At 48.4% G+C, this 27,723-nt stretch overlaps 2 protein-coding genes and 1 long non-coding RNA gene across 4 annotated transcripts in view; 2 read left to right on the forward strand and 1 right to left on the reverse strand.

Annotated features, from left to right (window-relative positions):
• The window catches only part of LOC131897430 (uncharacterized), a 19,662-nt gene extending 14,865 nt beyond the window's left edge, over positions 1 to 4,797 (forward strand). Inside the window, exon 3 of the long non-coding RNA XR_009375685.1 lies at positions 4,490 to 4,797. This is a non-coding gene — a long non-coding RNA (uncharacterized LOC131897430). The remainder of the gene's footprint in view (positions 1 to 4,489) is intronic.
• On the reverse strand, positions 1,738 to 23,220 carry Gckr (glucokinase regulator). 2 transcript variants are annotated; one of them, XM_059248345.1, is made up of 19 exons: positions 23,161 to 23,220; positions 22,547 to 22,702; positions 22,086 to 22,154; positions 20,985 to 21,053; positions 20,549 to 20,622; positions 20,149 to 20,215; positions 19,829 to 19,882; positions 18,521 to 18,615; positions 15,940 to 16,045; positions 13,913 to 14,031; positions 13,410 to 13,508; positions 13,152 to 13,249; positions 12,754 to 12,830; positions 12,317 to 12,413; positions 11,608 to 11,705; positions 11,437 to 11,520; positions 4,210 to 4,251; positions 2,797 to 2,931; positions 1,738 to 2,398 (listed from the first exon to the last, which is right to left on the reverse strand). In XM_059248345.1, the coding sequence occupies exons 1-19, from the start codon at positions 23,218 to 23,220 to the stop codon at positions 2,222 to 2,224; spliced, it is 1,776 nt and encodes a 591-aa protein (XP_059104328.1). In that variant the 3' UTR covers positions 1,738 to 2,221. The 2 variants fall into 2 exon arrangements, with proteins under 2 accessions (XP_059104328.1, XP_059104327.1); XM_059248344.1 differs by having other exon boundaries at positions 4,102 to 4,251.
• Positions 23,221 to 25,038: 1,818 nt separating this feature from the next.
• Positions 25,039 to 27,518, forward strand: Fndc4 (fibronectin type III domain containing 4). The gene is made up of 7 exons (XM_059248372.1): positions 25,039 to 25,243; positions 25,420 to 25,564; positions 25,662 to 25,777; positions 25,947 to 26,151; positions 26,591 to 26,680; positions 26,971 to 27,095; positions 27,283 to 27,518. The coding sequence occupies exons 2-7, from the start codon at positions 25,444 to 25,446 to the stop codon at positions 27,316 to 27,318; spliced, it is 693 nt and encodes a 230-aa protein (XP_059104355.1). The 5' UTR covers positions 25,039 to 25,243; positions 25,420 to 25,443; the 3' UTR covers positions 27,319 to 27,518.
• The last annotated feature ends 205 nt before the right edge of the window (positions 27,519 to 27,723 follow it).

Below are 27,723 nucleotides of genomic sequence, written 5' to 3' on the forward strand. Positions count from 1 at the left end.
TCTAGAATGCACTGTACACACTGATCAGTGTTAGATCAATCAAACATGTATTCTCTTACGCATAATCCAGGGCCCTTAGAATATTTAAATTCATTTAGCCTTCCCACACATGACATGCTATTATAATCAGCAATTATGCTTTTGTTTTGGTTTTTTTTTTTTTTTTTGAAACAAAGTTTCTCTACATAGCCCTGGCCATACTGGAACTTACTCTGTAGACCAAGCTGACTTTTCAAACTCAGTGATCCACCTGCCTCTGCATCCCAAGTGCTGGGATTAAAAGCATGCACCACCACTGCCTGGCAGGAATTCTATTTTTTAATATACTTTTTATTTCGTAGTAATCACAAAAGCTGTAATAGTAGTAACTAAACCCCATTTACCCTTTCTCCTCTATCCTTAGCATCTTTTTTTAATTTATTTTATGTGTATAGATATTTTGTCTGCATGAATGTCTGTGTACCACATGTGTGCCCAAGAGAGTCAGAAGAGGGCATCAGATCCCCTGGAACTGGAGTTACAGACAGTTGTGAGCCACCATGTGGGTGCTGGTACTCAGCCCAGGTCCTCTGCAAGAGCAGCTAGTGATCTTAACCACTGAGCCATCTCCCAAACCCTACTCTTTTTGCTTTGATTGTTGTTGTTGTTTGAGACAGGGTTTCTTTGTGTAACAGCTCTGACTGTTCTGGAACTCTCTCTCTGTAGACCAGGCTGGCTTCGAACTCACTGAGATCTGTCTGGCTCTGCCTCTCGAGTGCTAGGATTAAAGGCGTGCGTCACCACCGCCCGGCTCTTACAGGCTCCGTGGTTAAGAGCTCTTGTTCTTGCAGAGGACCCAGCTCTTTAACATATTCAAGACCCATGCTAGCCTGTCTAAACCCAATTCCACCTAAGTTGTGAAAATAACAACTAGCTGACCTGGAAGAACGGTCGTGAGTTCCATTTTCAATATATTAGACTTCTAATGTGTTCAGTATCCAACTGTCTCCTACCCTAAATCCTCCTGGTTTTGATGCAGCAAATGAGTACCCAAGAGGTCATGTGCCTTTATCTTCAACCCTATGGTCAGCCCCCCTCCCACCCTAACCCCTCCCCACCTCCCCCCCCCCATCAACATTTCGGCATCATGGCTGCCTACTCTAGTTGTTTTCATCTCCTTGGATGTCTGCTTTCTCCAGAGCGCTAGCTGTTTGGAGGCTAGTTGTAGACCATTTGTCTCTGGATAATTCTTTGGGAGAGAGAGAGCTCTTGACATGTAGCCTCCGATTCACAATCCCCTACTGCATCCTCGCAAATGAAGGGATTACAGGCATGCACCGCCGTGCCTTACCCAATTCTAACGAATTTCTGAACTATTTTAGCTCTGCCTAGAGCCCAGAATCCCCTAACAAGGACCTAACCCCCTGTTGTTCACTCCACAGAACCACTGTAAGCCTTCAAAACATTCTCAGGTTTTATTTGCCTCATTTTAACCTCATTTGTTCCAAGACTTTTCTTGATTCTTGACTTCCCCTCTAATATCCCAAAATAATTCTAGCAATGAAGGTTCCTTAACTCTCTCTATAGGGGAGGTCCTGGGGTATCGCTTAATCGGCTATTTCTCCACCACAAGGGGGAGCCAGATCTCTACCGTAAGAGTCTTGGCTGCAGGTACTGAAGACTGCACCTGGGATGAATCCAGGTGCCTTTCTTTATCAAAATCCTTGGTAGCTGAAGTCTAAAGCTGTACAGACAAGTTTCTAGTGTTCTTTGGGTCCCACCACCAAAGGGTCCCCAGCACATCCAGAGTTCCTTTGCTCTTTCTTCAAACACAGGGAGAGGGTGCAGTCAAAGCCCTCTGCTCACTGGTCTCCAAGTGGATGTGGCATTCATTCTAGTCAGAAGGATCTTGTCTCATTGGGATTGTCCTTCTCTAGTGAATAGTACCTTCTCTCTTGCCCGAAATTACCTGGTGCTCCCATTTTCCTTGTTTGTGATAACTGATTTTTTTGCAAGGTTAGGTTCCAAAGCAAGACATTTAGTTTTATTTCTGAGATCAGAAGATGCCAGTAAAAGTAGAAATGATCCGGCTGAGAGCGGGACTCTTCCCTGATCCTGGGTTGTTAGTGCTCCCCCCACCCCACTCCCCAAAACTGGATTTGTCCCACCACCACGTGTATTGTTGGCACAAGTCCTCATGGGAATGGACCAAGGCCCTGCCTCCTTCATGGTCACAGAAACATCAATTCACTGCACTACAGGCTGTAGGGTCTCCAAGGGCTCGGGTGGTGCGTTTCTGACCCGGCCCAGAGAGGGCGCTCCTGACAACCTCACAGACAGAAGGAGCTGCAGCCAGGCGTGCCTTAGCCTCCGCGATGGAGCATCGAAGTAGCAGACTCAGCAAGGCTGTGGGGATGACCTGTGGGAAGGGGCAGGGCGAGCTGGAGAAAAGGTTATTTGAGAAAGAACCTTGTGGGAGAGGCAGAGAATTGGACACAGGCGGTAAGGTGGGTGCAAGAATAGGAAGTTGTTACAAAGACTAGAAAGAAGTCCTGTGCAAAAGCCTCTCAGTCCTTCTTGATGCCCCTCCTAGGCAGAACAGAAGCCCCTTTGTTGGTATCTTTTTGTGCCTCTGTAGTTTCTGTCACAGTCATGCCTCCCCACGCCACCTCTACCCCCATCCACCTACCCCTCCAAATGGGAGCTCCATGTGGCACGGATCTCTGAGCTTTGTAAATCCAGTGTCACACCAAGTTCCAAAGATGTTTAAGATCCTCAGAAAGTGTTGGTTGAATGGCCGGCAAGGGGGAAGGATACCTTTTCCTTCTCGTAGGCAACCTGGACATGGCCGGAGATGGGAGCAGCCCGGACATCATCTGACAGTGGTTGGGGAAAATGGATTGCTTGGAGGAGGCTCTCAATGCAGCAAGCCTTGGACTGTCCAGAGAACCGCTGTAGAAGAAGTCCGTGTCAGGGCAGATGCCAAGGAGAACGGAGAACACAGGAGAAGGAAGAGATTTGAGAAGGTGGGCGGGGTGGGGTGGGGAGTGAGGGTAGGGGTGTTGGGCTCCTGAAGATTGGCGGAAGACCCTGGAGAATTTGTCCCCTCTGACAATCCCATAATCACGAGGTATAAAGAAAAACTGAGTTAAAGGAGTTGGTGGTGAACCATCGCTGGCCCATGAGGAATGGGAAATGGGTGAGATTTACAACTGTGATCCAAGGGTAGCAGCCTTCAAGGCCACCCAACATGTTCTCTGGTCAGCATCTATTCGCTCTCCTTTCTGGCATCGGCCCCTTTCTTTTCCTGGATAACTGTTGGTCCCCATTCTGAGGCGGTAAGATACAATCAAGCTCATCTCCCATCCCGCCCCACCTGCGTCTTGAAAGTACACAAAGCAGATGAGCAGGGAGCCCTTTCTCCCTGAAGGACAGCGATTGGTTCAAAGTTGTGCACGTGACCCAAGACAAGCCAATAAGAGCCCGCCACCAGGCACTGGTGGTGTCACAAGGAACAGAAAGACTCCTACTCACTGATTGTCAGGATGTTAGACTAGCACTAAATGTGGCCCCTAATGAAGAGAATGGACCCGAGATTGAGAACAACTCAGAGGAAAAACAGAGCTAGAGACCGAAGTTTCTAGGTCACGTCGCAAGAGCATTCATCTGTCCTGGAACTGTTCAGTTACATGAAAACTCACTGGCTTTGGCTTAGAGCAATACGAGTTTGTTTGTTAGTTCTTTTCTGAGACAAAGTTTCTCTGTGTGACAGTCCTGGTTGTCCTGGAACTCACCCTGTAGCCCAGGCTGGCCTCAAACTCAGAGGTCCGCCTGCCTCTGCCACCCTGGGATTAAAGGCGTGCGCCACCACTGCTTGGATAGAGTTGGGTTTCTATTGCATCCTTGAAACTTAAAGAATGTCTCCTGGGAGTTATAATTTCACTCTTATGTACCTTTGTGTGCATGCGAAACAGACCGGAGGATATGCCCGAGAAAGATACACCTGTGAAAAACTAGCTCTTAACCCTATACCCCTCCCCGACTTTGAAAAAAAAAAAAAAAAAAAACAAAAAAAACCTTATGTGGCAATCTAGGTTGGGGGCCCTCCCGTTAAGCTCCCACCTGCAACATGGCCAGTGCCCTCCAAAAGAGCTTGGAGTTGGCGATGCGGAGGTCCAGCATGTGGTTCTGCAGGATCTTCCCAAGCAACACGTGAGCCCCGGTACTCACTGTATTCAACACCCACTTGGTGCTTAGCTCATGCTGGAACTTCTAAAATGCAAGCACACGGGAACGCCGGAAGTTAAGAGGCTGGGAGGGCAGTGGGGTGAGAGAGCCATAAGCTAACACAGCACACGGGAATGCGGGAAGTTAAGAGGCTGGGAGGGCACCTGGGTGAGAGAGCCATATGATAACACAGAAAACCTGTGCTAAGAAACCAGACACCAAGACACAGATCCTTTGTTTGATGAGAACAAGCTTTAACAATCTTCTTTACTTTTTATTCTAGGATCGTGAGGACTAAAGTTAACCTGTAAACTCCGATTGCCCAAGGACAGATAACTTCCTGGAATGCTGGGGGCTGTTGTTCACGTCAGACAACAAGCCAAGTGTTTTCAGTAAACAAAATTGGTTGCCCCAACTACACAAGATGTGCTTGATCACAAGGTAGGCAGGAGGTACATGGGCAGGAGTACTCAGGATGTATGCTTGCCCCTGATTGGACGAAGGCACCATTCTCTGGGAATCCCGGGTGTGGACCTGGCCAGTGTCCATCTTTCTTGTCAACATTTATTAAAGTTTGCTTTAATGAGGCAATTGTGAATTTGGCCTTTCTTCTCGCATTTTCAGGTGTAATATTCTACTTTATGTTTTAAAAAGATTTATTTACATGTATTCTTAACATGTATGAGTGTTTTACTGGCATGTGTGTCTGTGTACCACATGTGTTCAGTGAACTCGGAGGCCAGCAGGGGGCATCTGGAACTGGAGTTACTGACAGTTATTAGCTGCTGTGTGGGTGCTGGGAATTGAACCTGGGTCCTCTGGAAGAGCAACAAGTGCTCTTTGAAAGAGATCAAACAGTGGGGGCTTCCTCTAGAACCCCCATTAGGCACAAACCACACCCCCACACCCAAACATCTTTTTTCACAGAGAGATTCTTTTTTTTTTTTTTTTTGGTGGTGGGGGGGTTGAGACAGGGTTTCTCTGTATTGTTATTGGACCAGTGCGCATTTAACATCCCGCATCACTCAAGAGCAGCTATACTTAACAATTAAACTGAGACAGTTGGTGTGGTAGTTTGGACGAGAAGGACCCCAATAGGCTCATATTTGAATGCTTCTTCCACAGTTAGTGGAACAGTTTGGAAAGAATTAGGAGGTGTGGCCTTGTTGGAGGAGGTGTGTCACTGGGGGTAGACTTTGAGGTTTCAAAAGCCCACGACATTCCCAGTTAACACTCTCTGTTTCCTGGTTGGTGTCTCAAGATGTAAGCTCTCAGCGACTGCTCCAGCGCCATGCCCACCTGCCTGCTGCCATGCTCCCTGCTCTGATGGCCATGGACTCACCCTCTGAAACTGTAAGCAGGGACTCCAATTAAATGCTTTCTCTTATAAGTCGCCTTGGTCATGGTGCTTAGTCACAGCAACAGAAAAGTAACTAAGACAATTAGGTAATTGCTTGGGAAGATATAAATGAGTTCATGCCTTACTGCTTCCAGTAAAAACAAAAGTCCTAAGAACTGCAAGAAGAAACACAGAGGTGCCATACCAGCCTGGGTGTAGAAGGAGCTTCCTGGGCTCCAAGCCCCACATGGTAATAGTGAACTGACAAATTCAACCTCGGAAAAACTGAAGCAGACTCTGCAGACTAAAGCCAAGAGAAAATATTTACAACATGTATCAGAAATAGAACACTAATGGCTTTATAAAGAACTCAAGGCCAAGGGAGTCAGAAAAGTTTTAAAAGCCTGTTAGAAAAAAAAGAAGTAAAGCCTGGGCATGGTGGCGGACCTCTGTAATCCCAGCATGCTGGAAGCAGGCAGGGAGGGATCGTCATGGACTTGAGGCAAGAAGATTTACATAGGGGGGTCCAGGACAACTGAAAAATGGGGCAAGAGAAAGGAAAAGAGAGCGGGGAGGTGGGTGGAGGAGAATAAAGGGGAGCAGAGGGAAGATGCTCCACCTCTGACATCCTAGAGATACAGGCAGGGGTGTGGCTCCGTTGCAGAGCACTGGCCTAGCACGTGGGAGGCCCTGGGTACCATCCCACTACTTCAAAATGTCAATAAATAGGGCTGGAGAGATGGTGCAGTGGTTAAGAACACTGGCTGCTCTTCCAAAGGACCTGGGTTCAATTCCCAGCACCCACATGGCAGCTCACCACTGTCTGTAACTCCAGTTCCAGAGGATCTGACACTCACACCAATGCATGTAAAACAAATTTAAATATATTATTTTTTTAAATGTCAATAAATAATATAATAAAAAATGAAAATTACACAGAAATTGAATGAAGCCAGACAAACTCTCCGGGAGGCTGTGTGGAGCCAGCATTATTACAAACTCCAACTGCTGAAAGCGAGCGGCACAAAGACTATGCAAGAAAAGCTTACAGCATCCAACAAAATTCTATTTGTATGTAACCTTTGACAACTAGCTAACGTTTCTAGGTATTTATCTCAAAGAAACACTTAGATACGTGCACAATCATTGCTTCGTTATTGGCAACAGCAAAATGTTGAAAACAAGCTGATGCCCCAAATAAGGGATCGGTCAGGTCAGTTATACGTGTACGTGCACACTGTAAGTGAGGAAGAGATCTGCATACTGCCGCTGAGCAACATTCAGAAGAGTTAAGCAAAGCACATGAGATGTAAAATGTATGTCACCCGGAAATAAGGTGTGTTTTTTTTTTTTTTAATTTTGGTTTGTTTTCAATTTTGTTTTTTCAGAAACATGCAAAGTATGTTTAAACGTGGCTATGAATAGGCCTGAGGAAGCCATCTTGAACAAGCTTTCGTTCTGAGGATTAAAATGAAAAACAAGTATTAAGAGAATGTAGTAAGGGAAGCCAGGCATGGTGCACACCTTTAATCCCAGTGCTCAGGAGGCAGAGGCAGGCAGAGCTCTGTGAGTTCAAGACCAGCCTGGTCTACAGAGTGAGTTCCAGGACAGCCAGGGCTGTTACACAGAGAGATCCTGTCTCAGAAAATGAGAGAGACAGAGACAGAGAGACTGAGATACACACACACACACACACACACACACACACACACACACACACACAGAGAGAGAGAGAGACAGAGAGTGCTAAGGGGCTGCAGAGATGGCCCATATGAAGAGCACTTGCCACTCTTGCTTTGGATTGAACTCTATTCCCAGCACCCACACTGGGCAGTTCACGGTCTCTTGTAACTTCAGTTCCAGGAGATCTGATGCCCTCTTCTGTCCCATGGCATTGCACACACATGGCACACACAGAGACAAGCAGGCACAGACACATACATATAAAAAAAGAAAAAGAAAATAGAATATATTAAAATACATCCAAGTCATGCATGGTGGTGGATGTCTATCATCCCAGTAGTCAGGAGGTTGAGGTAGGAGGGTCATGAGTTCAAGGCCAGTCTAGGATATATAATGAGTTCTAGTCTAGCTTTGGCTACATAAAAAGCCTATCTTAAAAAAAAAATCTAAACACTTACAGAAAATTCATGAGTCCATAATGGCATTAAACAAATACAGATGGGGTGGGTCGTGAATAGGAAGTTCCTCGGAGAAGGAAGCCAATCACTGAATATAGATAAGAGGAAGAGGCTAGAAATAGAGAATCACCCGTTGAGAGTCACCACGGGAATAACTGAGTCAAGGAGAAACAGCAGATGCGAACACAGTGGGTAAGGACAGCTGGGTGACAGGATGCAAAGAAACAGCAGCCATCACCGCCACTAAATAAGTCACCACAGCCTCGCCAAGGAAGAGACAGATGCCAGCTGACTCCTGATGTGACGTGCTAGTCTCCTCCAAAAGGAAAAAAAAAAAAAAAAGCAAAAACAAAAACAAAACATAAACCTGAATGTGATGAAGAAACAATACAGAAGTTGTTTGTACATTTTGGAAATGTTAAGTACATTCTGGAAACAGATTTGCCTAGACTTCTAAAAATAGCAATGTCAATGAGAGACAAGAAAGAAAAAATCAAAACAAAAGGCTAAAGACTGCTAAGAGAAGGCAGAGAGACCTACTGATTAAAGTCAGTAGATTATCCTTGATCAGATTCCAGATCTGGAGAATAACAACTTCCCAGGGACATCTCAGGAAATCTGAATTTAGGTAATGGTATCAGATTAACTGTCATTCCCAGAGTGGGTAATCATATCATACTTACAGCAGCAAATGCCCTTGCCTGGAACGGATGTATTCTGAAGTGATGGATGTGAAGTTTTGGGGTGTTTTTGTTTTTATTTTTGAGACAGGGTTTCATGTAACTCGGGATGACCTCAAATTTCTTATGTAGCTGGGGATGGCCTTGAACTCTTCCTGATTCTGCTTCTGCCCCCCAAATGCTAGGGTTACAGGCATGTGCCGCTCTGCCTGGCACACTGTGAAGTATAAGATGGCTTCACTTTTCTTTCAGATGAGCTAGGGAAAATAAATGGATGAAGTAAATGTGGCAAAGGGTTGGTGAGTAGAGCAAAATGTTTCAGATTAAAAATGAAGACCAGCCAGGTGGTGGTGGTGCACACCTTTGATCCCAGCACTTGGGAGGCAGAGGCAGGTGGATCTCTGTGAGTTCCAGGCCTAGCCAGGACAGGCAACAAAACTACAGAGAAACCCTGTCTCGACAAAAAAACAAAACAAAACAAAAAAAACAAAACAATGAAGGGGCTGGGGAGATGGCTCATCAGTTAAGAGCACTGACTGCTCTTCCAGAGGACCTGGGTTAAACTCCCAGCACCCACATGGCAACTCACAACTATTGTAACTCCAAGATCTCACACAGACATACATTCAGGCAAAACACCAATGCACATAAAAATAAATTATTTTTTAAAAAGTGAAGATCAGGCTGGAGAGATGGCTCAGTGGTTAAGAGCACTGGCTGTTCTTCCAGAGGACCTGAGTTCAATTCCCAGCAACCACATGGTGGCTCACAACCATCTGTAATGAGATCTGGCGCCCTCTTCTGACTTGCAGGCATACATGCAGGCAGAACACTGTATACATAAAAAATAAATCTTAAAAAAAAAAAAAAGGAAGACCATTACACTATCAAAAATATTCCTACAACCAAAGGTCAGCAAGTGCTGGGTTTTGTCAACTTGACACACAATAGAGTCACCCAGGAAGATGAGACCTCAAGTGAGGAATTGCCGCCATCAGACTGGCCCGTGGGCATGTCTATATGGCATTTTCCTGGTTGATGACTGATGGGGGAGGGCCCAGCCCACTCTGGTGAGTAGTGCCACCCCTGGGCAAGCAGTTGTGGGTTGTATGAGAAAGCAGGCTGAGGGCTGGTGAGGTTGCCCAGTGGGTAGAGGTGCCTGCTGACAACCTAAGTCCAATCCCCTGGAAACACAAGGTAGAAGAAGAGAGCCAACTCCTCTCTCTCTCTCTCTCTCTCTCTCTCTCTCTCTCTCTCTCTCTCTCTCTCTCACACACACACACACACACACACACACACACACACACACACACACACAAATAGTAAAATGTAATAGAAAATAGAAAACTGAGCAAGCTAAGAAGAATAAGCCAGGAAGCACTTTTCCCCCATGGTCCCGCCTCTGCTCCTGCTTCCTGTTTGAGCTCCTGCCCTGACTCCCCACAATGATAGACTGTACAGTGTAAGTTGAAAGTCTTAACCTTCCCAAGTGGCTTTCCGTCAGTGTTCTGTCATAGCAGCCAAAAGCAAAGTATGATAACGTCCCAATGGAAACCTTTTCTTCAGACAATTCCATATGGAAAGGAGAAGCCAGCACCAAGTGAAAGATTGAAAACCACAAGGGAAAAACAAAACTAATAGATCTGAATAAGACAAACTTTAAATGTCACTACATTAGAAGCAGTAATAGCCGGGCAGTAGTGGTACACACCTTTAATCCTAGCACTTAAGAAGCAGAGGCAGGCAGATCTCTGTGAGTTCATGGCCAGCCTGATCTACAGAGTGAGTTCCTGGACAGCCAGGGCTACACAGAGAAACCCTGTCTCGAAAAAACAAAAACAAAAATGAAGAAGAAGAAGAAGAAGAAGAAGAAGAAGAAGAAGAAGAAGAAGAAGGGAAAGAAAGGAAAGAAAGAAAGAAAGAAAGAAAGAAAGAAAGAAAGAAAGAAAGAAAGGAAAGAAAGAAAGAAAGAAAGAAAGAAAGAAAGAAAGAAAGAAAGAAAAAGAAAGAAGGAAGGAAGGAAGGAAGGAAAGAAAGAAAGAAAGAAAGAAAGAAAGAAAGAAAGAAAGAAAGAAAGAAAAGAAAGAAAACAGAAATAAGGGGCTGGAGAGATGGCAAAACTGAACACACATGCCTTAGGAGATTGCTATAAGAACTGAGATAAAAATATGAAATATTCATTAGGCTATAATTTGTATTTGTATTAAGCATCATGATTGTGTAAGTGTGAAGAAGAATATAAGAACGTACAGTTATTCAGAGAAGATGTCTTCAAAAACAGGCAATGTTGGAAGAGAATGTGAACATGGGAAGCATGCCAAGAAGAAGGGATAGACACAGGAACGCCATTTAGAACAAAGACAAAGGGGAGTGGATTTCCCACTAGGGAGAGACAGTTATGTAAGAGCTCTGGGTTCAGTGAGGCTGTGTGCTGGCTCTGTCCGGTCAAGTCTGGAAGCTTCCAGAAGAAAGTAGTTTGAATAATGATGAAAGATCATAACCCGCCCCGCCCCCAGCACTTCTTCTGGACCCTGGGTCTGTCCCATGAAGGGTGGGCAGGTTGACTGTAAGAAAAGTCAGGCCCAGAGATACAAGTTTTCTTTCTTGGGACACACAGCAGAGCTGGATTGACACCCAGATTTCCCGGTGCCCGCTCCAAACCAAACTGCAAAGTGCACACAAACTGCTCAGTACTCCCATGATTCCTCTCAGTTTGTCTCCTGGATTGTCATTTCACGGCTGCACAAGGACTCCATGGGGTCATATCTGTGTTTACGTTCCGCATAGTGTGCTGCTCAAAAGAAACGCTTTCGGGTGGTGGTCATGACTTCAGCATCAACAATTAACTTGTCCCAGAGAACAAATGAGCCTGTGGTGATTGGTGGCCTATCTCACCCTTTCTGTACATGCCTAGAAAGAACTGAACCTTGTTGCCTTGGCAACTCTGTTTAGAGACCAAATCATGTGAGAATTTGCCTGGCTTGGGGAGGAAAGAAGACAAACAGGTATGGAGACTTGGGGGTTCTCTGGACCCCACTCCTGCTGGCATTGCGGTCTCATCCCCACCTACCTGGATGTAGCTCCCTTCGTAATCAAAGAAAAGAAGTGGCCACGTGATGCTGATGATGGAGGGAAAGAGCCTCTTTAGAGGGGCCTGAGGAGGAAGAGATAAACCGGTGGTGTGTTCCAGAAGGCCTGGCTGGACCACTCCCAGATCTTCTCTCCATTGCTGGACACTCACTGGCCAGGACTGCCCCACAGTGCTGTGCACCAGGGCCTGGATGCTCATGGTCTTCTCTCTCACCTGCTCCACCAACGCCTGGACCTCTGTGAGGTTATCTGCATGGGATAGGAGGCACCAGAGTTAAAAGGCTGGGCTATGAAGCTGTTCTTCCTGCCACCCTGGGATCCTGCCAGGACACTCACACTCTGTCCCTCTGTGTTGGGTAGTTTGTGTCAACCTGACCCAAGCCAGAATCATGTGGGAAAAGGGAACTTATATTGAGAAACTGTCCCCACCAGATTGGCCTGTGGGAAAGCCTGTGGTGCATTTTCTTGATTATTGATGGGCCCAGCTCACTATGGACGGTGCTACCCCTGGGCTGGTGGCCCTGAGTACCATAAGAAAGCAGACTGGTCAAGTTATGAGGAGCAAGACAGAAAGTAGCATTCGTCCATGGCTTCTGCTCTGGTTCCTGTCTCCAGGTTCCCGCCCTGAAGTCTCTCAATGATAGACTTATATCACTTATATCACACTTATATCACAGTTGTTAGGTTAAAAAAGGAAAAAGAAAACCCTTCCCTACCCAAGTTGCTTTTGGTCACGGTGTTTTATCACAACAATAGAATCCCTGAGACATCCTCCTCTGACAAGACACCCTGAGACTCAAAATGGCAGCTCCTCTAAATCACCGTCGCTTCCAACCCCCCTATCCCATCTTCCCTCTCACCGTCCAGGGTAAAAATGAAGACCACAGTGTCAATTTCCATGAGGGAGGGCAAGATGGAAGTCAGGAAGTCATCCTGGGAGAAGGTGAACTGGGGACCCTGGGACAGGAGAAGACAGGAGAGTTCCTCCCAGCAGGACACTCAAGAGCACAGACTTGACTGAAGGGGACCTTAGGGGACATCTAATACAGCCCTTCTGACTTCACTTGGAAAAACAATCAGTGTTCAAAATGGTAGCATTTTACCAAAGGTGAACTAAAGCCAAGTGTTAGAGGGTCAATCCAGAGCCTTCCATACTCACTGCTTTGAGGCACCATGACCTTTGACCTTCTTGGGACTGTTTATCCCCTCATCCTCCCTCACCCCCAGGCTCCACTCCTCCACTGCCCTCTGAACACCAATGAGTCCCAAAACTTCCCCAGGCCTGTCCTCTTCCAACCTGGTTGGTGAGCTCTGCCTTCTGGTTAAACATGTCATTGTGATCACCAATGAGAAAGCCACGGACGTCTTGGAAATCTGGGACGTTTGAGATCAGAGAGAAAAGAATGGCGGGCTTTAGAAGATAGGACTAAGGCTCTCCTGTAAGGGCTGTCATGGGGTCGGAAAGTGGGACGCGGGGTGAGCGGTAATCTGGGTGGGAAGTTATAGTCAAAGCACTGAGGTGGGAGCCGAGAGGTCAAGGACGAGGTGGAATTTGGTGCTTCAGATGGAAAGAGCATTTGACTGAGATGCCTCTTTATGGAGGGCACCGGAGAACCTCAGGGGTCTGCAGAAAACGCTTTGATAGCAGATCAGTCGGCTGGGATACTTGGAAAGAGCATCAGGACCAGGACCTACCAGCACCAAAGGTGTGGATGCACTCCACTCCATCCATGATGGCAATGATGCCGAGGGTCTGCCAGCCAACTAGACACACTCGGCCTTTCTTCTCCAGGCTGAGAATGAGTCAGAGACCAGGCCACACGTGATCACCATGAATAACCCAAGAGGAAACACCCAAGGCCTTCCAGCACGTGGACCCATCACTCTTGTTAACCCATCCCGCAGACTATGCCCTGCTCTCAAGATGTCCTCTACAAACACACAGCCACATACCTGGTGCTGACTTGTTTCATCAGGGTGGCAATTTTGGAATTCTGACTGTAGGTCACCTGATGAGCCCGCTCAAATGTCCTCAGGATTTCCAGAAGGCATCTGGAAGAAAATTCACTAGCTCCCAAAGAGGGCCTGGTGTCCCCCCAAAAAGACCTAGGTATCCCTACCCACGCCTCAGGGAAGACACAATTCCCATTTTTCAAAAAAAAAAATTTTGCTAGTCCCTGCTGGAGGGAAGCTGGAGGGAAGAAGGAGGGAGAAAGATCCCCTTTGATAAGAGCAGAAAGGATCCTATTTTAAAAAAGGGCTGAAGTGGGAAAAACAAAAGCCAAGAAGAGGGTGGGCTTGAGCATTCTGAACCTGGGCCAGAGACTCTGGTAAGGGAAAGATGTCACAGCAGACTGGCATCTTGGAAGCCAGCCTCTGGATTCTGAACCTCCCACCTCCTCCCCCACGTCACCCCTGCATGGATCTGATCCCCAACTTGTCTGTTTCCTCCATACCTTTGAGAGACCGCAACACCCTGGTCCACAGTCTTATGGGCCGCGAGTAGCAGAGTTTCCAGCAGGATCTTGGTGGCACTCCCACCTTTCATCCGGGAGGAGCCACTGAGCCCCTCGGGCTAAGGAGGCAAAGACACTAAGAGGAACTGGGAGAAAGAGAACAACCCAGGAGTCTACCGGTTCTCCAGTTCATGACCCCTGAGCACGGAGTGGTGTTGGTGACCCTTGGGCATGGAACATGATTGGTGACTCCTGGGCATGAGTGTGGTTGGTGGTCCCCACTACATGTTCACTCTGAGCCCATCTTTTCCTGGTGGCCTTGACTGTTTTATGAGAACGGGTGCTGGAGTGTGCTTAACGGAAGGAGACGAGAAGGAAAGGGCCACCTCTGGCCGTCTCGATGGTGGATCCAAGACTCTCAGGAGGAAGCCACAGTGATTGTGTCTCTTGTCGGCTGGGTCGAGCGTTTTCAGAGAATACTCTTCTTTCTGAGAACCTTCCCCCACTGTGTTTTACGGCAGTTTGCTGTTCTTCAGTGCCAAGTCCCCCATGCTTTGGACAGACACGTGGAGCAGGCACTCAGTGGTGATTTGTAACACCGCACATCACAAAGATCGCAGCAAAGAGAATGGTGTGGCCAGTGATTAAAAGCAGAAGACTAAGGGCTGGAAGGACGGCCCAGTGGTTACCAGTGCTTACTGCTCTTGTAGAGGACCTGAGTTCAGTTCCCAGCACCCACATTGGGAAGCTCACCACTGCCTGTATGAGGCTCCAGAGGAACTGATTCCCTCTTCTGGCCTCCATGGTCACCTACACACACACACATACACACACACACACACACACACACACACACACACATACACACACACACACACACACACACACACCCCTAAAAATAATTTTTTTTTCGAGACAGGGTTTCTCTGTGTAGTTTTGTGCCTGTCCTAGAACTCGCTTTGGAGATTAGGCTGGCCTCAAACTCACAGAGATCCACCTGCCTCTGCCTGCCGAGTGCTGGGATTAAAGGCATGCGCCACCACCACCCAGCTAAAAATAATTTTTAAAAATAAACCTTTAACCTGGGCTACCAAGTGAGTTCCAGGAAAGGCACAAAGCTACACAGAGAAACCCTGTCTCGAAAAACCAAATAAATAAATAAATAAATAAATAAATAAATAAATAAATAAACCTTTAATGAAAAAAACAAACCAGAAAACCAACCAGCAGAGTGAGGGTGAGACATGAGACAAAACGGGAAACAAGAACAAGCTAAACACACAATGAAATTCCCCTTCCTAGCTCACGTGAAGATCAAGAGGAAGTTCTCGGGTGTGCCCACCACTGACAAAGGGAGGTAGGGAGCAAAAGTTTTAGTTAAGAAAAAAGTCGGGCGATGGGCAGTGGTGGCACATGCCTTTAATCGCAGCACTTGGGAGGCAGAGGCAGGCGGATCTCTGAGTTCGAGGCCAGCCTGGGCTACAGAGTGAGATCCAGGACAGCCAGAGCTACACAGAGAAACCCTGTCTGGAAAAACCAAAAACCAAAAACAAAGAATGAAACTGCATGCTGGTTTTTAAAGCCATATTTGACATTTGAAGCTGTAAAAGAGACTAAATGAGACTTAACAGTGGTTGCTGAGTGAAGCCTGTCTATGCATAGATGGCAAAGGGCTCTTCTAGACTGTTCTAGACTCTCTAAACTGTTCTAGACTCTAAACTGTCCTAGCTCTTCTAGACTGTTCTAGACTCTCTAAACTGTTCTAGACTCTAAACTGTCCTAGCTCTTCTAGACTGTTCTAGACCCTAGAAGTGCCTACTGGTTACTGATAAGTAGGGTTGAAATAAAGATTTTTTAAAAAGCATTTGAGGTAAAGAGAAAATAGGACTCCCTTGAAACCATGTGGTTGATGTGAAATGCCTTGGGGATTTATGAACAGGGACTATAAGATCAAAGGTTCCCAGTAAGTAACAAACAATTCCCACATGCCTGAAGAGGTGCATAGAGGAAAGAAAGTCAGGCCCTACCCCAATGGCAGGATTGAGCACAAAAGCTTCCTGTTTCTCTTGCATCTTCTGCATCCGCTCGGCTACTTGCCGGAATGTCGATCTCCAGTCTTCAATGGGGTCATTTCTGAGGTCCAGAAAAACATGTAAGAAAAAGGACTGCCTGTGAGACTCTGAAGGAAAGGCCTCGGCTAGTAGTGAGGATCAGTGAGAGAGTGGGGTCAGAGGTCAACTACTTCACAGTAGTTGGGTTCAATTCTCAGCATCCACATGGTGGCTCACAACCATACATAATGAGATCTGGTGACCTCTTCTAGCCTGTAGACATACATGCAGGCAGAGCACTGTATACATAATAAATAAATCAATCTTAAAAAAAATTACCACCTCATATTCCATCTTAGACTCCTTTGAGACCCTTCCCTTTCTGGGAAATACATCTGAAAATCTCTCGAAGGAATGAACCCTTACTACCTGAGGGAGATTGTTAGTCCCTAGTGAGGTGTAAAGTTATGCTGTTAATTGTAGCATCTGTTGGTGAATATTCCACAATCAATTAATCAGAGCTAGTGCAGTCTATGTGCTTAGCTACAAACTGGAATGTCAAAAAAGAAAAATTAGGGTCTTCTGAAGTGGGAGATAATTTGTGAATTCATCAGTGTGTCAGGACCTTAACGACTGAGCTACCCCTGCACACGACATCCCTAACTGTCCCTTATCATCACATCCCCGACAAGATTTCATAATTTTTTGAACTATTTCTTTTGTTCTGTGTGTGTGTGTGTGTGTGTGTGTGTGCATGTGGTGTGTGTGTTCATGTGTGTGTATGCACATGTATGTGGCTCCACATGCACTTGTGTGTGGAGGTCAGAGGCCAACCCCAGCTATCTTCTCTAATTATTCTCCATCTTATTTTTTGAGACACTAAACCTAGACTGACTGGCCAGCACGCCCAGGGATCCTCCTGCCTCTGCTTCCCCAGCACTGGGATTACAGGCCCACACCAGCCCCTTCTTGAACTCTTTTTTGGTTTTTCGAGACAGGGTTTCTCTATGTAGCTTTGAAGCCTGTCCTAGAACTTGCTCTGTAAACCAGGCTGGTCTTGAACTCACAGAGATCTGCCTGCCTCTGCTTCCCTAGACCCAAGGAGGGAACAGAAAAAGGACCAACATTGTGACTAAAAATTAGGATTCCCAGACTTCGCTGAACATCAACACCCCCCACCCCACCCACCGGGGAGGGGTTCTGTTTTGCAGTAACCATCCAGTTCTGGATACCACATCCACCCTGAGGTTAGCCTCAGCAGGCGTGCACAGAGCCCTAAACTGTATTTTTATAGAGCTTCCGAGACAGTTCTGAAGATGAGCCAAGACAGGGAGCCACCGCTTTAAGGAACAACTGGAAGGTCTCCACGCCTACATTGTTTGAAATTCTTCATTTCACTTAGTCACAGGGCCTGAAATTAGCACCCGCTGCTGCAGATATATTTTGGGTGAAGGAGCGTCCTCCACGAAAAGGATCAGGGTTAAGAGTATCACAGACTCATTTACACCTTAGTATGAGTTACACTACAAGCCTGGAATCTGGGACTTGGAGGAGAACTTCCAAAAGAACCAGGCTCTCTCACTGCAACCCCTCATGGACAGGAAGCCCTCGGTGCCATAGGGTGATCCGACCCAATGGCTTATTTAGCAGGGTTCCCCCAATGTGGCTCTGCATTAGAATCGCCAAGGATGCTTTAACAAAATAGACATTTCATGGCCTTACCCCAAATGGATAAAGAACGACACCGGCACAGTATTAGCCAGCGACATGGAGTGTTAGACCAGACCAAGTGGCCATTTGGATAGGGCAGCTTAGGTAGGCTACATAGCAAGACCTTGTCCCTCTCCTCCCAAGAAGGTGGTTCCGTAGCACAGGGTTTCAAGGGGGAGGAGGGGCGGATGTGAGCAGCCAAAGAGGAGCCAGAGGGCTCCTTGGATAATGAAAGAAAAAGCATGAAATAAAGGAGATGGAAAGAGGAGTGGGTGGCCACTTGGGACCACTGCTACTCTGAGAAGACGCTTGGGGGTCACCCCAGATAAAAGCATAGACCTTTGGGATATACCCTTTCCTGACCTGCTTTTTCCTTCTAGTTCTTATCTTTTTTACTTCTTCAATTCCTGCTTTGAATTTGTGTTTTATGTACCTTTTGTTTTCGTTTTTGTTTGCTTGCTTGTTTTTTCAATACAGAGTTTCTCTGTGTAACCCTGGCTGTGCTGGAACAGGCTCTGTAGCCCAGGCTGGCCTCGAACTCACAGATCCGCCTGCCTCTGCCTCCCGAAGTGCTGGGATTAAAGGCGTGCGCCACCACCAACTAGCTTATGTGGCCTTTGTAAACTGCCTTCCACCCTTTCTGAAACAAGGAGAGACCATTGGAAATGAAGCGACCAACAAAAACGTCAAAAGCTTCAGGGCCACCGCCTATTTACTTTGACTTTCCAAGGCTTGGCAAGCAAGACTACAGATCCATCTGCCGCCTCCTGCTGATCATACTGTGGACTTTGACATGTCCCTTTCCCGGGCTCCCCCAAGGCCCGGCCGGTCCTAACGGAAGCCTCACCTGGCCATGCTCACCGGATTGAAGCCAACCAGAACTGGCAAGAAGACAGCTGTGTTATCCATGCAGTAGTCCATCTGGCCTGCCACAAAGGGGGCCTGGCGGGAGCAAGAGAGGAAGACACATTAAAGAGGCCACTCCGTGTTTCCCAAGGTCCACATGGAACCTGCCCCGGCACGCTTAAGACTTGAGCCCAAATTTTATGTAGGGGAGCCTACTTCTTACAAGTACCCCAAAAGTAGCAGATCTACCTTTTTTTTTTTTTTTTTTTTTTTTTTGGTTTTTCGAGACAGGGTTTCTCTGTGTAGCTTTGGAGCCTGTCCTGGATCTCACGCTGTAGCCCAGGCTGGCCCGGAACTCACAGAGATCCGCCTACCTCTACCTCCCGAATGCTGGGATTAAAGGCATGCGCCACCACCGCCCGGCCAGATCTACTTTTTCTCTGAGCTATGATTTCCTTGTATAGTTGATGCTGGCCTTGAACACACAGCCATCCTTCTGCCTCTCCCTCCTGAGTACTTGGATTACAGGCAAGAGTCACCCAGCTAGTGCTGCATTTTTCTTATGTTCCTCCGCGGAAATCCTCCAGAAGGTGAAGCTGGGAAACTGCCAATCACAATTGTAACTGAAATGCCTCCTTGAGGCCAATGTCTTCTTCTTCCTCATCATACAACTGCTGAGATCTAATGCTCTGCACCCTGAACTCTTAGAATCAAAACTGTTGTGGGGTTAACAGGAAACCTCATCCAGTGGTTCTCATACAAACATCCTGAGAATCTTGTTAAAACGCAGATTGACCCGCTGGAGCCTGAGATCCAGTATTTCTAACAATGGATGCTGATGTTGCTGGTGGGGATCGAAGCCAGGGCCAGACTCTTCTGTGAAGAGCCAGAGATTAATACTGCAGGCTTTGTGGGCCCTATGATCTCTGTCCAACTACTTAAGCCTAGCACAAAAGAGGCCATGATGTCTAAGTAAACACAAAGACTGCACACCAGTAAAACGGTCCACAAGTTCAAGCAGCTGGCTACATGGACTGCCAGCAGAGCTTGCTGACCCCTGGACTAGTCTGTCCATCTTGGCTGTTGATGAATCAATGCACAGTTATTCTGAGATGGAATTCCCCCCTCCCCTCTTTTCATATCCATGAAAAAAAAAAAACAACAGATCGAAGTTGGTGAAAATTAAAATAATTCCTTGTGTTGGTTTTCTATTTCCTAGCACCCAGCTCATCAATCCACCTTTCATGCCGTTCTAGCCCCACCCCCTTCCTCTTGTCAAATGGCCCCATCAGCCTGCCCTGACACTTACTGAGAGTCCCACAGAAATGCCTATGACAATCACTCTCTTCTTCCCAGCAGCCACCTAGGAATGGAGGAGGTGTGAGTTAGGGTGCCCGGGAGCAGGGCGGTCTCCTGGAGGAGGACTGAGTTAGGGTGCCCGGGAGCAGGGCGGTCTCCTGGAGGGGAACTGAGTTAGGGTGGTAGGGAGGTCACCAGGGTACAAATCTACTGTGTGAGAAAATCAGGGCCAGAGGAGGGGCCAGGCCTTGGCTGGGGTTGGGGTTTTTCTAACCCTGTGAAAAGGGACCTACGGGTGTCTCTAATCGAGTAGTGTCAGAAAACACAGACCTTCTTCAGCTCCTCGATCCCGTGAAGGGCGCTATCTTCTGTTCGTTCCCGAGAGGCCACGACAGACCTAAGGGTACACACTCAATCAGGTCGGTGGCACTGGCTAAGAAGCAGAAACCTATAGTTTATTAGGAAAGGGCACACTGAAAGAACGGAATGGAGGGGAGCTATCATTGAATGGACACCTTCTGTTTAGCGAGGACCAAGGTAGATACACCACAGAGTTTTTGAAAAAACTCAAATACCTACAAGGCCAGGTAGGCGATAAAAGTCTGAACGGCCAGATAGAAGGCAATTGGGAATGGTGGAGACTGAGGTTCGATACAATCTTTGACTAAAGTCATTCAAATTCAGTTTCAAAAAAACGTTCGGACCACATGCACAGGTCAAGGTAACTTACCTGTCACCTCCTGCAATGAGGTATGTGTAAAGAGGCTTTTGTCCAAGACCTTTCATCAACTGGTTAAAAGAGACCTGTCCAGGAGGAGAGGGTACGAAGAGGGAATGATAAAGAGGACGTAACATGGATTCTCAGCTTCTAGAGGACCGAGGATGCAGAATGGTCTTTTAGACCAATAGTTAACCCTAACTTATTTGTAATCTCCCACTTAAAGATGCAACTTGGGGATGATCGGTTAGCGATGCGTGAGATGGCGGGGGTTAACAAGAGAAAGATGGCGCTCTAGTGGGGTCAGAGAAATCAGACTCTATCCTTTGGAATGGAGGTGGGGAGAGAAGATGTCTGTTGAGAGAATTGACCTCTGGCGAGCTTTGTGGTTCCGGGTGACATCCCCAGAATGAAGAGAGAAAATGAATGAGGGAATGAGCATACTCACAGACATGAGGAATGCCATCCGGCCAGAGGTTCCTCCCCCACTCAGCACAACCAGGCCTCCATCGGGCTCCTGTGGAAGGAGAGAAGCCCAGGTCACCAGGGTCCAGCTCAGGGGAGAAGCATACTTTTTTTTTTCCTTTGTCAGCAATGGAGGACTTAGAACTACTTATTCTTCATGTCATCATAAAATTGAGTAGAACATAGGCTGTGTGAGGTAGCAAACAAGAACAATTGGAGAAAGAAATCCTCCTGGCGCTCCTCCCTGACTAAGCTATTCATTAAAATTCCTACTTATTCCAGCAGGGACTTGGGAGCAGCTTTGTCAATTAAACAAAAATAAATACTCAAAGCAGAAGCATCCAACAATTATTAGCTGGGTATATTCGAGCAAGCTACTGGGATCCCCCTTTCTTTGTTTTCTGGTCTGGAAAGAGAAAAAAAAGACAAGAATACCAACTTCACAGGTTTCTATGAAGGTAGTGAGTGCGAAGGTTCATGGCTGGGGCCGGAAAGATGGCTCAGCAATTAAGACACTTCCAGAGGAGCCAGATTTGATTGTCCACACCCACATGGCAGCTCACAACCATCTGTAACTCCAGTTCCTGATGATCCAACACCTTTTTCTGCTCTCCGTGGGGACCAGGTACTCACGTAGTACACAGACATACATGCAGGCAAAACAACCATACATGTTAAAAAAAATAATATTTTTTTAAAAGAAAATGTATGTTGGGCAGTGGTAGTGCATGTTTTTAATCCCAGCACTCGGGAGGCAGAGGCAGGTGGATCTCTGTGAGTTTGAGGCCAGCCTGGTCTACAGAATGAGTTCCAGGACAGCCAGGGCTACACAGAGAAACCCTGTCTTGAAAAACCAAGAAAACAAAACAAAACAAAATTAGAAAATGTACTGCTGATGATAAAGTATTATTTGTCTAGTAATTATCATTAACTATTATGATGACCAAGATAACAATAAATATCCAAAGGGAAGACCAAGATAATAAAGAGCTGAGATTTATAAAAATGAGAGATGGAGACCCAAGAAAGAAGACATTATAGGGAACAAAAGTGTTTGGATGAGAAGCAGGTGGAGAGCTCGCACCTTCAAGACTTCCTGGACTTTCCTAGCCACTTGCAACATGGTGGTCAGAATGGCCTCACTGTACAGCCGCTGTAGAGAGTGGACAGGAATCAGTAGGAAGAAACGGAGGAGAGGAGGGAGGCAGTAAGAGGGCTCAGCGGGTAAGGGGATTGCCACCAAGCCTGATGATCTGAGTTCGATCCCTGGGACCCTCGTGATGAAAGAACAGACTGATTCCCAAAAGTTGTCCTCTGACCTCCATACATTTCCCCACGGAATAAATCCCCCCACCATATACATAAATACATGGGAAAAGGGGGGAATGAGGGGGAAAAACAGAGGATGGTGGATTGGGATGGAGGAGAGGACTCAGGGTTTCCAAAATCAGGAGTCATAGTCTGGGAGGGCAGAGGTTGAGATGTGTTTTTTTTTGGTTGGCTTGGCATCTCTTTTGTGGTGTCTGAGGTTTGACTCTGGGTTACCTGGTAGGTGGGCATGATTTGCCCCTCCTCCTGGAAGATCTCAGCATCACACTGCCCCAGCAGTTGGACAATCTTCTCTGCATCTGCTTTGTCCAAGTTCCGGGTCAGTGGGTTGGACTTCTCTGTGATTGGCACAGCTGCTTCATACCCTGACAACTGGAAGGGGTACAAGGGCAGGAACAGGAAGCCAAAGTCTTTTCTGACTGCTGGACTGGACGTGGGAGTGAAAGCAGGCACACACACACACACACACACACACACACACACACACACACACACACCCAGTCATCTACCAAGAACTTAGTCTTCATGTGATGTTCCGAGTCTATTAGGGACAGAAAATTACAAGGGAAGACAAGGAAAAGAATGCCTATGACGGGTGTGTGCCTTCGATCTCAGCATTTGGAAAGTGGCAGCAGGGGATCAGGAGTTCAAGACTTTCCTCAGATAGGCAGCAAGTTTGAGGCCAGCCTGGGCTAGACCCTGTCTCAAAAGCCAAAAAAAGAAGAGGAGGAGGAAGAGGTAAGGAGCAGAAGCCTAGGGCTGAGGCCAGTCCAAATTCAAAACTATTCTAGGAATCAGGGTAGAAGGCTGAAATTGAGAAAGGGCCTCACCTCCCATTCGCCAGGCTCAGGGGTCTCGATCACATGCTGGTATCGTTTTGTGCCTGGCATGGTCCCACACTGTGGACACTCTGTCCTGCCTGCCTCTGCAGTCACACAAACTCCTCTGGTGACAATAACTTTGCTTCCAGCTGGCAGGGTCTTATCTGAGAGCCATGGAGATGATTAACTCTGTGTCTCTAGGCCCCACCCCCTACACCCCTCTCTTCCCCACCCTTTCCTGTCCCTAGCTTCCCAGCCCTCCATAGGCGCTCCTGAGGGTCCTCTTCAAATAGACTATGTCTCCACAGCCTCTGCTTTGCTCTTGAAGAAGAGGTGAGGGTCATTGCTTCAGGCACAGTGCCCTCTGGAAGGCTGGGAGCCTGGATGTGCAGAACAACACCCAGGCCAGAAAGAATCCCTGATCAAGAGAGCTCCGGGGCCCAAATGCCTCTAAAGGCCAGAGATCAGGGTCAGAGGAATCGGAGGACCTGGGCCATGGCTTGATCACGTGTCAGCCTGCAGTCTTTCCCTGCCCCACTGGCCCATTTTTATCTTCTCCTCTCAGAAAGAAGAGCATCAGAAGCTGCTGGGCCCTGGGTGTACCTACACCGAACTGGATATCACAGAGGAAAAGTCACAGAAATAGAAATACCGTCAGAAGAATGAGGACCGAAGAAGAACCTGCCCTAAATACAGCCAGTGTCTTTCTCCTGTAGATGGTAGGTGTCACTGGATCCCCGGACACTTAGAAGTCATTGTTGACATCCTTGCTTTTAGATGAGGAAACAGGCTCAGAGAAGTGGTCTGTTATTTCGTGTCACACAGATTTCATACTCAGCCAAAATATGGAATCACTTAAGGACTTCCATGTTCCCTGAATGAATTTTGCAACAATTAACAAGTTGGTGCAAATTAATAACACTCTTTGCATACAGTAGCGGAAGGTTTCTAAAGAACCTTGTCCAGTCTGTCCATTTGATGGTCTAACAACTGTTGGAGGTTTCTATGCTTCACAGGTGGGAAACCTGAGGCGCAGGTTAATGGATTTCTCTAAAACGAATGAGTTAGACACACACACACACACACACACACACACACACACACACACACACGAGAGAGAGAGAGAGAGAGAGAGAGAGAGAGAGAGAGAGAGAGAGAGAGAGATGTTTTTTAATTGTTCCTCGTCTCCCAGCATTCTTTTTAAGTCATCTCCAGCTCTTATAAAGCCAGGCACAGAGAAGATGATCAGTAAATATTTGCTGAATAAATGAAAGAATGAATGAAAAAGAGAACGGAATCAAATCAGATCATGAATGGGAAAGAGACTTAAAAGGCTGACGCAGTCTCCAAGAGACTGTTAAAACAATTATCATCTCCACCTCTCGGTCTCCTCGCCTCTTCGCCCCCCTCCTGCATTCGGAGATGGAATGCCTCCTCCCAAATTGGCTAATTTCATGCCGGGAAGGAGGGGCTCTCTCAGGTGCCCGAGAGACCCTGGCACCTGCGCCTGTCCGGGTACCCTAGTCAGTTCATCTACTAGGGCAGGGAGGATGAAGGGATAGGGGCCCTGCAGGCCGCCATTGGGAGGGTCGTGGGAGGAGCCCCGAGAGAACAGGGCTGTAGGGGGGGCGGGGGGAATGACGGCGGCGAGAACCCCAGCGGGGCGGGGCAGGCCCGCGCGTCCCAGCCGGGCTGCAGCGGAGCGCGCGGGGCCAGCTCTGCAGAAGGCGGCGGCTGGCTGGCTGGCTGGCTGGCTGGCCCGGACGATCCTATCCCGCTGCAGGGGGCCAGTTTCGGCCGCCGCACTGTCCTCTGCACCGGGGACGCAGGCCAGCTGCCAGGCCTCGCCGCCGGCAACGCCCCCTGCTCCGAGACAGACGTCGCGCGCGGCCCTTGGGAACGCTGGGGGCCCCGCAGACCCGCGGCCCGCGGCCACTCCGCTTCTGCCCTCTCTGCCCGCAGCTCGGCCGGCGCTGCCCGCCTCGGCGGGCCCGCGTCGGGATGGGGTAGGACCAGCGCCGGTTCGGCGATGGGCCGCCCCCTGGGCACCGAACAGCCCCCCGAGGCCTGACCGACCACGAGGACCCGGGAGGTGGGTGTGGGCTGATCCGACTGCGCGGGTGGGGGCTGGGGTGGGCACCGGGGTTATGCGGAGGCGGGAAAGCCGCGGGGCAAATGGGCTGTGGGCTGTGGGCAGCCTGGAAGAGCTGCTGCATCCCGCTTGCGTTCTGGGCAGCTCCTGACCCTCTCAACTCGTGCCTCCTCCAGGATCCCCGCCTGGATGTCCAGCGGATGCCTCCGGGCCCCTCGGCGAACTCGGTGGAAACCATGGCTTCTTTGATGCCCCTTTCCCCATATCTGAGTCCCACGGTCCTCCTGCTGGTCAGCTGTGACCTGGGCTTTGTGCGAGCAGGTGAGTGAAGAGGACGCCCGCAGTGGGGGTCCGTCAGAGCTAGTGTGGAGGTGAAGCCTCTTAACCTGTCAACACCCTGGCACCCCCCCCCCCCCAGACCGACCTCCCTCTCCTGTGAATGTGACGGTCACTCACCTCAGAGCCAACTCGGCCACTGTGTCCTGGGACGTCCCAGAAGGCAACATCGTCATTGGCTACTCCATTTCCCAGCAAGTATGAATCACCCTGTTTCCCCAACCTGTGCCCTTGGATCTCTGAACATCCCTCCAGTCACCTCCACACTACTCGTTTGGAGTGCTTGGATGTTATGAAGTCCCCGAGTTCAGCCTGATGGTCAGGGACTGGGGCTAGGTTGCTCTCCTTTCCCTTCATCTCCTTGCAGCGGCAGAACGGCCCTGGGCAGCGTGTCATCAGGGAGGTGAACACCACCACCAGGGCCTGTGCTCTTTGGGGCCTGGCTGAAGACAGTGACTATACGGTGCAGGTCAGGAGCATCGGCCTCCGGGGAGAGAGTCCCCCTGGGCCCCGTGTGCACTTCCGTACTCTCAAGGGTTCTGACAGGCTGCCCTCCAACAGCTCCAGCCCAGGTGAGAGCCTGTGTTAGTAGATTCACGGCTTTTTACCTGGCTTTTAACCTCTGGTTTACTTGCTAACAACAGTCTAGCTCAGATGAACAGAATGATTTAATTCGTTCCACTGCCAGGGAAGGAAAAAAAAACAGGTGGGCAGGGGACCAGCTAGAGAGACGCTGCTAATGAATCCTTTGGGGGGAAGGGCTTTTAAAAAGCTTCCTTTCACCCAAACTCAAATCGCATCCGCCACAGCCTGCACCGAGCAAGTTCTGTGATCACACTTTGATGTCTAAACACTGCCCACCAAGGGCTTCTTCCTGAGAGGGCCCACTCTACAACTCCAGGTTCAGTGCGAGATGGATCCCGCTGACTCTAACCCCCAACATCTCCCTTCTGTATGTAACAGAGCTCTCCAGGGGGTCCTTTGTAACCCAGAGGATGGCTCTCTTCTTAGGTGACATTACGGTGGAGGGTCTGGATGGAGAGCAGCCACTGCAGACAGGGGAAGTGGTCATCATTGTGGTGGTGTTGCTCATGTGGGCTGGTGAGTCCTGGATGGGGAACCAGGGACTTGGGTCTGTGATAGTGGGACGTGGTGAAGGCTGTCGATCTGTCAGGAGAAAAGGGAGAGGAAGGGAGTGGGGGGAGGGCCGGTGGAGGGAGGTAATCAGGACAGGTTTGAGGAGAAAGAGGAAGGCTACTGCAAGGCCAGGGTTGCACGGGCACCAGGGATTGAAGGATTTTTTCTAGTTGTGTGACTATCTCTGGACCCTCCAGGCCGTGAATGGAGAGGTCAAGATCCGCAACGGCTCAGATGGTCTTGTTGTGTTTCAGCTGTAATTGGGCTGTTCTGCCGTCAGTACGACATCATCAAGGACAACGACTCCAACAACAACCCCAAGGAGAAGGGGAAGGGGCCCGAACAGAGTCCTCAGGGAAGGCCAGTGGGGACGAGACAGGTGATGTGGGGAACCAGTGGGTGTGAGAAGGGTGATTTGGGTGCCAAGGAGTATTCAGTGAAAGGCAGAACAGGCAGAAAAGAGGGGTGGGGTGGGACAGGAATGTCTGGGAGGGAGGAGTCCAGGAAGCAGGTGTGGCACCTTTACTTTTCTGGAATTCGAGATTTGGGGTGATTTTCTTTCACAGAAAAAGTCTCCATCCATCAACACCATCGACGTTTGAGTGAACTGAGTGAAACGAAGAACCGGAACCAGAAGAGAGATGCACTAATAATGTGGGAGGTGGGGGTGGGGTCAGGGAAAGCCTAAGATGGTGATCTGCTTGAGACTCCCACAAGGCAATGCCCTCCCAGAATCCCTGGCTGGTACCCATCCTCTTTCTACTGTGAGCAGGGCCAGAAGGTAGGTCTGTTAGAATCTGTACCCCTGGACCTGGGAGTGGCTATCAATGAAACATCTCCTATCCCCCAGGTCCAGGGGAGAGTCATTTATTCAACCCTATCCCACTAGGTCCCAAATAGGGGCCCATCTCACGTGCATCAGGACTCTTGGCATCCACTAGCTGCCCCTCCAGCTTGCCTCTGGGCCTGAGAGAGGGGTGTTTCTGTCTGCATTGCCCTTCCTCCAG

This window comes from Peromyscus eremicus, chromosome 22 (assembly GCF_949786415.1).
Source record: "Peromyscus eremicus chromosome 22, PerEre_H2_v1, whole genome shotgun sequence".
NCBI classification, from domain to species: domain Eukaryota; kingdom Metazoa; phylum Chordata; class Mammalia; order Rodentia; family Cricetidae; genus Peromyscus; species Peromyscus eremicus.